Source organism: Phaethon lepturus, unplaced genomic scaffold, assembly GCF_000687285.1.
Source record: "Phaethon lepturus isolate BGI_N335 unplaced genomic scaffold, ASM68728v1 scaffold6936, whole genome shotgun sequence".
In the NCBI taxonomy this organism is placed as follows: Eukaryota; Metazoa; Chordata; class Aves; order Phaethontiformes; family Phaethontidae; genus Phaethon; species Phaethon lepturus.
In genome coordinates this window covers 61,178-71,353 of record NW_010549658.1, presented here as the reverse complement: position 1 = coordinate 71,353, position 10,176 = coordinate 61,178, and the positions used below count along the sequence as shown (strand labels likewise).

General features: G+C 39.5%; 1 protein-coding gene across 1 annotated transcript in view; it reads right to left on the bottom strand.

Annotated features, from left to right (window-relative positions):
• SLC28A3 (solute carrier family 28 (concentrative nucleoside transporter), member 3) overlaps window positions 1–10,176 on the bottom strand; it is a 42,882-nt gene that overhangs the window by 16,561 nt on the left and 16,145 nt on the right. The window contains exons 5-8 of the mRNA XM_010290309.1: window positions 8,710–8,899; window positions 6,598–6,742; window positions 4,863–4,976; window positions 2,871–2,948 (exon numbers count right to left, since the gene is read on the bottom strand). Coding sequence (XP_010288611.1) covers window positions 2,871–2,948; window positions 4,863–4,976; window positions 6,598–6,742; window positions 8,710–8,899 — 527 coding nt within the window. The remainder of the gene's footprint in view (window positions 1–2,870; window positions 2,949–4,862; window positions 4,977–6,597; window positions 6,743–8,709; window positions 8,900–10,176) is intronic.

Sequence of the window (10,176 nt, the reverse complement as noted above, 5' to 3'; positions counted from 1 at the left end):
AGTGGATGGGTCCTGCAGTGTAATTATACATGCATGGTTAAATTATTAGAATTGTATTTCTCCCTGTGGCCAAACTTGTGTGGAAGTTTAGTCTCCAGAATGTATAGCTCCTGATACCTACTACACACCTTTAAATAGTCAAATTTTAACTAAAATATTTAATGAGCACTGTGAAAAATCCCACAACATTTCAGTGGAGAATTTGTACCAAAGAGCTTTTTAGAATTACATTCATGTGGCCTACAAATGCTGCAGTAAATGCTTCCCATTAATACCACCTCTAAGAAAAGAAATTCTCTAATTGACATTTTCTATAAGCTGGGTTATTTAATATTTATTATCAATTCTGCAGTATGCTTTGACCTTACTAAAGAGCTGCTTTCTGGATCATGGTTATTGCCTATGCTACATGCAGGGCAGAGAGCTGAAATTTTTGGCTGCTCACAACTCCTTTCCTATCTGTGGCTTGATGTTCAGCTTTTTCCTTATGTTCCTTTAAAGGAGAAGTTGCTACTGATGTTTAAGGAACTTCGTGGGTTTAGACACTCGTAAAGCCTGACCTTCGAAGTAAAGCCTTTCTCAGGGAACCATAATTTTCCTGGCATAGAAAGGAAGCTGCTGATATAACAGAAGTCTAATTCCCTGTTTGCTCGAAGCAAACTTTTAGCTTTCATAGTCAACAGGATAGATGGCTTAGTACTAAGGGATTTTTCCAACTACTTAAGTACTTGGATGTGCTAAAGCCAAGAGAAATTAACTCACTCACTGTAGTTAGTAGTGGAGCTAAAATAATATCTCTGTTAATTTTAAGTGTGTATTTTTACAGGAAAACAATGCACATTATATTGTTTATGTGGGCAAGTGTTTTTTTCAAAACTCTGAAACTCTGCATCTGCATACACAAATATGCATTTAAAATAATGCAGTTTATACATGCAAATGCATGTATTTATTCCTGTTTCCAAGACTATGTGCTCAAAGGCTGTAGTGGTACTGGTCAGAACACCCAGTGCATGCATACAGGGCGTCTGCTCTGGTAACTGTGTCCATTGAAGTTAGCAGAAAACTGAGGTGTCCCTGCATATTACTAAGGATGCAGTATGGATACAGCTAGGCTCTGACAGTTTTCTGTGAAGACATACCCTGTCACTTGTCTACTCTCTCTCAAGAGCTAAGCCAAGATTTAGATGTTTCTCTTTTGGAGGGTGCTTTGAGATATCTTGGGGCAAGATTTGGGCAGCTAGTGCTGCATGCAAATGTCATAAAATGTCTGAAAGAAACAAAAAAAGCACTTTTGACCATCTTATTCTCTAAATAAATGACAAGTGTTTCAAGAGAGAATAGACTGGCTGTCACTGATGCTGGAAGAGAGAAATCTCTTTCTACAGGAGCAACAGATGGAACAGGCTTTGGTGTTGCTGTGCCACTCTGCCATATATATTCCTACACCAAGATATATGCAGCTCTGAAAATCAGCTCATGGATTTTTGTTGTCTTGTTTTTCAGTGTGAAAACAATCTACTTGTCCCTGTTACCCTCTTCTAGAAATTCCACATGTCTTTTGCTGGCTTATCCCATAGAATAAGACTGAGGCGTGTGTGCATACACAGAAGCAAACTTTTGACTCTCTGGTCCCTAAGTTATGGCTTTAGTCAGAAAAGTGTTTTGCATCACCACTGAGCCATTAAATAATCACCTTGAAAAAAAATCATACTCATAAGGCATTGTGGAGAAACACAGGAAAGATAGTATTGTGGTGGAAATTAAACCATTTTGCCCCTAATATATGTAATTGTGAATGCCAATTGCCATCTGAGTGGTCAATAAACTAAAAATGAGAAAAGACCGGAAGGTGAAAAAAAGGGTATAAAAATACTGCAGTTAAAATAGAATTTAAATTTCTTGCTGAAATTCTTCATTTTTCCCTCCTTTAAGATGTCCTGACTATTCTTAGTAGCAGCATATTTTACAGGTAGCATCTTCTTTCCTAAGCAGTGAAAGAGTTAAGTGTGAAGAATATCCAGGTTGGAATATTATCTCCACAAAAAAAGGAAGATAAAAGGTGCATAAGCCCACAGTCAAGTGTCTGAAATATCAGACAGAAGAATGGTCTCTGAGAAAGTCCTGATACATTTCTCATGGTTGGGTTTGTTTTTTTTCTTTATATGTTCTTGATTCCAGCTTAAGCAGGTATTATGGCATGGGCTAAGTGTGGGAGCAAACCTAGAAATGGTGCTGGTGTGGGTTAGAGAGCACAGCACATAAGCTGTATTCCAGCAGTTGCCCAACAAGGTCTCCTAAGGGAGAGGTGGGAAATCTTCCTAGGATATTATTAATGTAATAATAATGTAATGTAATTCTTCCTGCTTATGCATGGGCAGCTTCTACCTCTTCTACCTGGTACAAGTATACACACTTAGGATTTCCACTTCTACAGGGGCAATGTCTGTGAGGCAGTGGTCTGCACAGCATTTTAGGGTAGCACAGAATAGCATGGTATATCACTTTTATTTGTGCAGAGGTAGGGAAGATAGGCTGGAGATCATATTTCTCTCAGTGACCAGGTAGGAACCTTCTAACATATTCCATGTAGAAAAATACCCCAAAGTCCTGTCTACTTGTAATATACATTGTTGTAATTAGATTAAAAAAGTGTAGCCTTAGTGTATGGCAATAAATGAAGGGCTTTATGTGGGGTTCTCAAATTTTCTATTCGGAGTGTCACAAGTAAGGAATAGTTTACCTCCTAGCTGATTTCTCTGGTGACTGCACTGGTATCAGAAGACATATAATGAATTTATTTCCCAGCCGCACTGTTCCATTTTCTGTTTTTTATCTGCCACATAGAGTATATATAAAATCTGTCTTACCTTAAAAGCAAAGAAATGATCCGTGTATTTCTCACTGAATACAAACTTAGCACCTATGTCAGAGTACTCCAGAAAAGTCTAGGGACAGAAAGCAAAGTAAGTTAGCCATAAGCTCCAGATCCCTGCCAAAAACTAAGCAAATATTTCTAGTTGTTTTGCAGAGATCTAGTGAGGTTCAAGGAGCTTGTGCTGTGCTCTGTATGGGTCCAGGCTTTACTGATTCTGTTGAGCTGAACAGAGGGCCTCTGCTCCACTCTGCTTTGTTCTGCCAAGAGTGCAGGCTGCTTCAGAGTATGTAGATAAACAGCAAGGGCATAGGGCATATGCTACTGCTGTACCCAACAAGATAAAGGCCAAAAGCTATTCTAAAAGAATAATTTATTTTTTAATCCCGATACTGTGGTGCATTTCTACACTCCCTCTCATGCAAATAAGTGCACAAAGTTTAAAATGAAGATTTAATGGCTCAGGTAATAAGTTTTGAAAAGAGTAGATAAAAGCTAGTTTAAAAAAATCTTCTACTTCTTAATTCTGATACGTTGGTGCATTCTTATACTCCCGATGCCAACATACGTAATTAATGATACAGTTTAAAATGGAGACATAATGGCTAGGATAATGAGTTATAACAGGAGTGACTGTAAACTATATGATGCTAACAAAAGGGGGCACCAGACCCACTTCAGTTGAAGACAAAAGGGGAGATTGAGAACCTGGTGACAAAACCCAGATGACTCCCATTGCTTGCAGAGTAGCAGAGAGACAGATGTCAGCCTGTGCCTTCGCTCCTGTGCAGAGACAGTACATTCTGCACTGTCTTGTTTTAAATGCACTTTGTTTGTACTGTGAAGAACAGCTGTGTGAATAGTATCCCTGGGGTAAAAAGTCCTTCAGTGGGTACTCTCTGATCTACATTTTGGATTTCTCTTATTTATTACTTTCAAGTAATAGACTTTTTAAAAAACCTTTGTGCCTCCAGGCAGCCTACAGGGACACCTATGTACAGATCTTGTCCCCTCTCTAGACATTCTTTGCTGCTCCCAGGTGTGGATTTTGCCACCTGTAGAATAGAATCATAGAATCATTTAAGTTGGAAAGGACCTTTAAGATTATCGAGTCCAACACTAAACCTAACATTGCCAAGTCCACCACTAAACCATGTCCCTAAGTGCCACGTCTGCACATCTTTTAAATACCTCCAGGGATGGTGACTCCACCACCTCCCTGGGCAGACTGTTCCAATGTTTGACAATCCTTTCAGTGAAGAAATTTTTCCTACTATCCAATCTAAACCTTTCCTGGTGCAACCTGAGGCTCTTACCTCTTGTCCTACTGCTTGTTACTTGGGAGGGGAGACCTGACACCCACCTTGCTACAACCTCCTTTCAGGTAGTTGTAGAGAGTGATAAGGTCTCCCCTCAGCCTCATTTGCTCCAGGCTAAATAACCCCATTTCCCTCAGCCGCTCCTCGTAAGACTTGTGCTCTAGACCCTTCACCTGCTGTTGAATTATATTTCTTATATGCCATGAGGACTATGAAATGCTCCTAGGGCCAGGTCTGTGGCTGCTCTAAAGACAACGGTGGTTCTACCTTGCTAAATCCCAAGACTTTTCAGCATATCAGGTTTATTGCAAGGATGCTTTGGAGTTGGGCCAGGTCTAAGAGTTTCTATGAGTGACCTAGCACAACAGAGGTTTTTGTGTTTAGAGGGTGCAAGTTATAATTTCAGCCCAAGGATGGTAAAGACATTAAGAAACAGAGTCATTTTGGTCGTTACTCATCAGTCTGTCCCACATGGTCTTGTATTAACTGGATAAAAAAGAAATGGGAAGCTTGAATACAGATAGTCAATTACCTTTCTGAGAACACAGTTTTTCTCAAGAGGAGAAAACATCCATGGGCAAACAGACCCTTGAACTGCCCGGCTCTTATGTAAGAGTCTCAAGACAGAAAATTATATAAAAATTTATTTTTTTTGCCCAGTAACTTACCTGCATCTGAATGCCCAGCCAGTTAAAGACATCAAACCCCACTTTAGTCCTCAGAATGAGAAGCCCAAGAATAAACTGCATTCCTATTCCTGAAAATACTGGTCTCCATGCAACCTAGATTGACAGAAAAATAAAAATGAATAAAACACTTTTTATTTAAAAAAATAATAATTTACTTTACATGTTTGTTTAATTAATTTTCTGACTATACTGCAGGATAGGAGCAGCTGCCAAAGCAGGTTGTAGGGGATGGAGTGTGAGTTGCCTCTCCCAGTTTGAGAGCTCTGTGACGTGGATGTCTCTATCTGAGCTAGCTACTGAAAGCCTGGCTAGGTAAGTATGGACATGTCCATTTCACCATCACAGGCTGCAAGTAATCAAATAGTAGGAAAAGGAGAGACAATTCTTCCTGTGCTATGGTTTATAGATGGAACAGACATACATGAGGGCAGCAGACATGATTCTTTTTTTTTTTTTACTAGAATGGAAACATAAAAAAAAAGCAACTGACCATACAGATTCTTCACACATCTAGACTGGGAATAAGGAGATTTTTGCCACAGTTTTTTGTGTGGTTGAGTAATTTCAACTCTGTTTCTCTTGATACTTGAGAACTACTCACAATTAGATGTTGCGATTCATATGACATAAAGGCAGTTGTAGGAAAAACTGTGGCTGCCTGTGACCAGTCCTTCTTCACTACACTGCAGGTTTCTGCTCTGCTGCCTCAGAAAATATTTTTGGTTTGTGATAATTGAATCTGATTATTTACAAGGCAAAGAGGTGAGATGACACCCTCTGATTTATTCAGATGATATTTGAATAACAAGCCAATTAGGTGTAATGAGGACCCATGGGAGAGCACAAAGACTTTGGAGTACACGAAGTTTTCATCTCAGTTGGAGACAGCAGCTGTTGCAAAGGATGGGGAGTGGAAGGCCCATTAGTCCCTACTGAGGGAACTTTTTCTCTTTAGGAAGTCTCAGCACTGATGCAGAAGTGTTGAAAAAGTGTTGGTGAACTTGGGGACTTGGACAATGGATTAATATATGGCTGATGAAAGTATGCACTGTGTTATAGGCATGCACACAAGAGTAAAAGCTGAGGTGGAAGTTGTGGTGACTGAATTAGCCCCTTTGTAATATCACAGCAGTACAGAGTGGACATCTCATCTGGAAAATTTAAATAAATGGCATTGACAGGCCTATGGGATTGGGTTAGTAAAAAATGAGGACCTCAGCTTGGCCTCAGCTGCTCTATTTGCTGTGCGAATCAAACTTGTGAGGGATTAAGAGCTACACAAGGGAAGCATGTCACCACTTCCATGTGATTTGTGTTCATGTGATGACGGTGTCCTCAAATAAGTGCCTGTGATGTCCTGAGGACTTCGGTGAGCCTCCTGTGGGTGGAAAGCATGGAGCAGGTCTGCCTCAGCTTGCACGGATGCTCCAGGAGCAAATGTGTTCCAATCTGCATTAGGGCTGAAACAAAGCATGGGCCTCCCAAAATAGTGAAAGCCAAATCCTAGTACAGCCCCACACTTGCTCCCCAAGATGTCAGAGCAAAATGACTTTCCTCAGAAATGAAATGCATCACTGGGTTTTGGCAAGCCTATATTTTTACTTTCATGGGTTTTTTGTTACTCTTACGGAACCTAGTGCTAGGGTAGGGGAATAGCTTTTGAGATGTTGAACAAAAAAACACCCCAAAGATCCAACATGGACTAAATACTCACCTTGGTTGGATATTTGGAAAAGATAAACAACAAGAGAACATATATCACAAGCCCACCAAAGGAGATCAGCTGGCGGGATCCCTGTTTTGCAGTGTCAAAGATGAGCCAACAGATGATAGTTATAATAAGAGCTGCACACAACACCCTAGGAAAAAGAAAATGTCAGCCATGACGTCCTGAAGAAGACAGGATATTTCTCCCCCTTCCCCTCCCCACAACATTTACATCTCTGTCTGTGAATGAACTCTGTGACCAATGTACTAAGCTGAAATGTGTAGCTCTGCACAAGCAGGAACCTGCCTTTGCTGATATAAGTCAGACAACAACATTGCTTGGTGGCATCCAGAAGAAATGTCCTTCAACCATGTCCCCAAAGTCAGAGGGTGGGGGAAACCCAATAAAGCATGACTGACTCTTGTCTCAGTGTTATTTCTATTAAATGAGGTGTGAGAAGATACCCTCCCTTCTCATTCCATCCTCCTTTTCCTTCCTATCTTCTGTATTAAATCTTTTCTTAACTCTTGGCAAGACAGGCTGTGGTTTTTATGAATTGTGTCATGCTGTTTAACTGTTTGGCCTATGAAACACACACTATTGAGGAGCAGGTTATAAACTGTTTACTTCTTTGTAACAGGTTGTAGTCTGTTTAGAAATCACAACAAGTTTAACTATCTCAAAAACAATGACAAGATCCATGTGTATACCTGTGTTCCGTGTTTCTATGGTCCCCACTATTACAAAACTGTGTTCAGCTTGCATATTAAAGGTAGTTATCATGACAACAGACTGAGGGACAAGGAAATACGTCATCTCATTTACAGAGGGGAAAACTAAACATAGCCCCAGTTCTTTGATGTTACTTGTGTCTAACGGTTGTTTAATTTCCACTGATTTCAGTGGTACCTAGATACTTAGAATTCAGTTTTTAGACCTGCATCAAAAATATTGCAGGCCAACTCCACAAAATGGCTTGGCTATTGCAATGCTGAATAACACTTGAGAGACTCTCTGTCTCTTGGAGGAATCCGTGACCTATAGTTAAGCACTTAATCTGTGATATGTATGATTTAAGGATTGCAGCCCAGGTAATACAGCACTTACTGCCCCTCGCTTGTTCCGTATGCTCATCAGGGCTCTCCTGTTTTACTTGTTCCTTCCCCCAACGAGGCTGTCGGATCATCTAATGGAGGTGCTTGTGTGTGTCTGCTCTCTAATGTGGCTTCTGAGCAGAAGGACCACAATTTTTATAACATCTTTCTTAGAAATTCCTGCTCCTGTGGCAAAACCATTTCAAAATCTTAAGAATAAGGTGGGACATTTCCCTGAACCCAGAACGACTCCTCCTCGAGCTCTTTCTCTCTCATATAGAAGGTGACCTAGCTGAGATAGAAGGCAGATGCCCAATTTCCTTTTCCTTTTTAATGAAATTCCATTTGTTTTTTTCTTTGGTCTATGAGTCTACTTTGGCTCCCCTTTTTTCCAGGAATAACTTAAATATTCCTAGTACCTGCTCAGGAATACTCGGAATAAGTATCCACCAGATCAAAGTATCTACCATACGGATGTCTACCATCCCAAATAAGGTTGTATGATCTTATTAAGACACCAAATGTGTCTGTCATGTTTCGATTCCCAATAGTAAAAATTGCTATTGGGATATGTGAACAAGTAGTGTCTGGATAACACATTTCAATCTTTAGCAGTTTACTTTTGTTAGAGTTAAGGTTTTTATGAATCTCACAGCTCCCTGAACAAGTGATGGTGAGGTACTTTCTGGCTTGCAGAATGAATACAGAGGGCTACAACACACCTGAACTTCTGTGGACATATTCTCTTGCAACTACAAACTTGTCCTATCTCAATTTGAGGAACTTTTTTAAACTTTATGTCAAGATTTCTGATACCTAGCTGCTGTATCGCAATCTTAAATATGTGCCTGACACCTATAAAGTGGAAAATATTGAATTATGCTGTATGTATTCTTTGATATTATTGCAGTTTGTATGATTGATCCAACTCCCTGTGTAAGGGGTGTAAGTTGAATTAAAACTGTAGGGCTAAATTGACTAATGCTTTGTCCTTCTGCATAAATAGGAAGTAATTAATATTTACCATTTCAGCCAAAACCACTGTTTCTCCAGATATCTTTCTCCAGGGGAATAGAATGCAGCAATTCTGTCTTCATACTTAGCTATTAAAGAATCCCAGCAGATGAAGAAGATGGCTAGGATAGTGATGATAACGAGTGGCAAGGCTCTCTGAAAATTGAAGCTGCAGGCTGCAATAACTACAGCCAAGTATGCTGTCACAGAAACAAGAACACACATATCAGTGAGGCTGGTCTTTTTAAAAACAGAATCAAATCTTAAATTTAAAGGATGTGGTTAAAATCAGACCTGTGTTTATCTTTCAAGTACTTTTCTGACTCTTATCTAAATACAGAAAATTTTGCTTTCACAGATAGTGTTTTTACTTATGATATGCTCATTGATATGAAAGGTAGATTTCATCCTGTCAGAGCAGGTTATATGTATATACTTTGGCCAAGCCATGTTCGCATCAAACATATTAATCACTTGGGAAAATTAAATATGTCTACAGAACTGCTTTTTCTTGTGTAAAAACTGTGAATTAAGAACAATAGGTCTTGTTCCTTCTTTCACAGGAGGATAAATTTGTCCAACAAAACTAGAAGAAACACTTAGGAATATTTGTCATTTGGCTGATTTCATGGCCCTCTCAAGTAATTGGGAAGCTTAGAAGTAGTTTATTTTGTAAAGTAGCTGTGAAATGATTTGTCATTTGGCAGGTTCATTGCTAATACGTGCTGGCTAATGAAACATTCAGTTCTTGTAAATAATAATCTGATTTTGTCTATAGAAAATAAGGAAGAAGAACTGATTTTTGTAAGACAAGGTTTTCTTAACGCAATTAACATATGAAACCCTCACATATCCTTAGAACTCACTCATTTTCTTGAGCCAGGATATGCCCGTACTGTGACAAAGCAAGACGAGCTGATGCTAGGAGGACAAGATATTCAGCATACAAGAGGCCCTTCCATAACCACTTTATGGTATGCTGATGCCTATCACAGAGCCATATTTTAGGTTTATGTGTTCTCAGTGTTCAGGTAGGAGGATCTCAAAAAGAAACTTTGTGAAGCAGAAGGAAACAAACCAATCTACTGGATAATTAGGAAAGGGACAAAGAATAATATCTGAATGACTTTGCAGTGCATGCTGACATAAAACAAATTTACTCTAGCAAACATTTGCTGTGGTTGTCGAGTGACATGAATCAGAACAGAAAACTTTCATTTCTAGCCTGCTGACTTAAGTTCAGTCCAAGTTGGTGCCTCACTCTTTTTAATGTGATTTCATGGGTTTGGGCAAGTTCCTAAATCTGTAATTTAACAGGCCTCTTGGAGGGGGCTGGTAATGGAGTAGACACAAAGACTGAACTACCCTTTTATCCCAAATGTAATTGTTAGTCAGGGTTGAAACATGCTGGAAGACAGTGTAGCAAGAGCTTTCTCTGGGACTAAATTCACTTTTACTTCCTTTCAAATGAATTTTT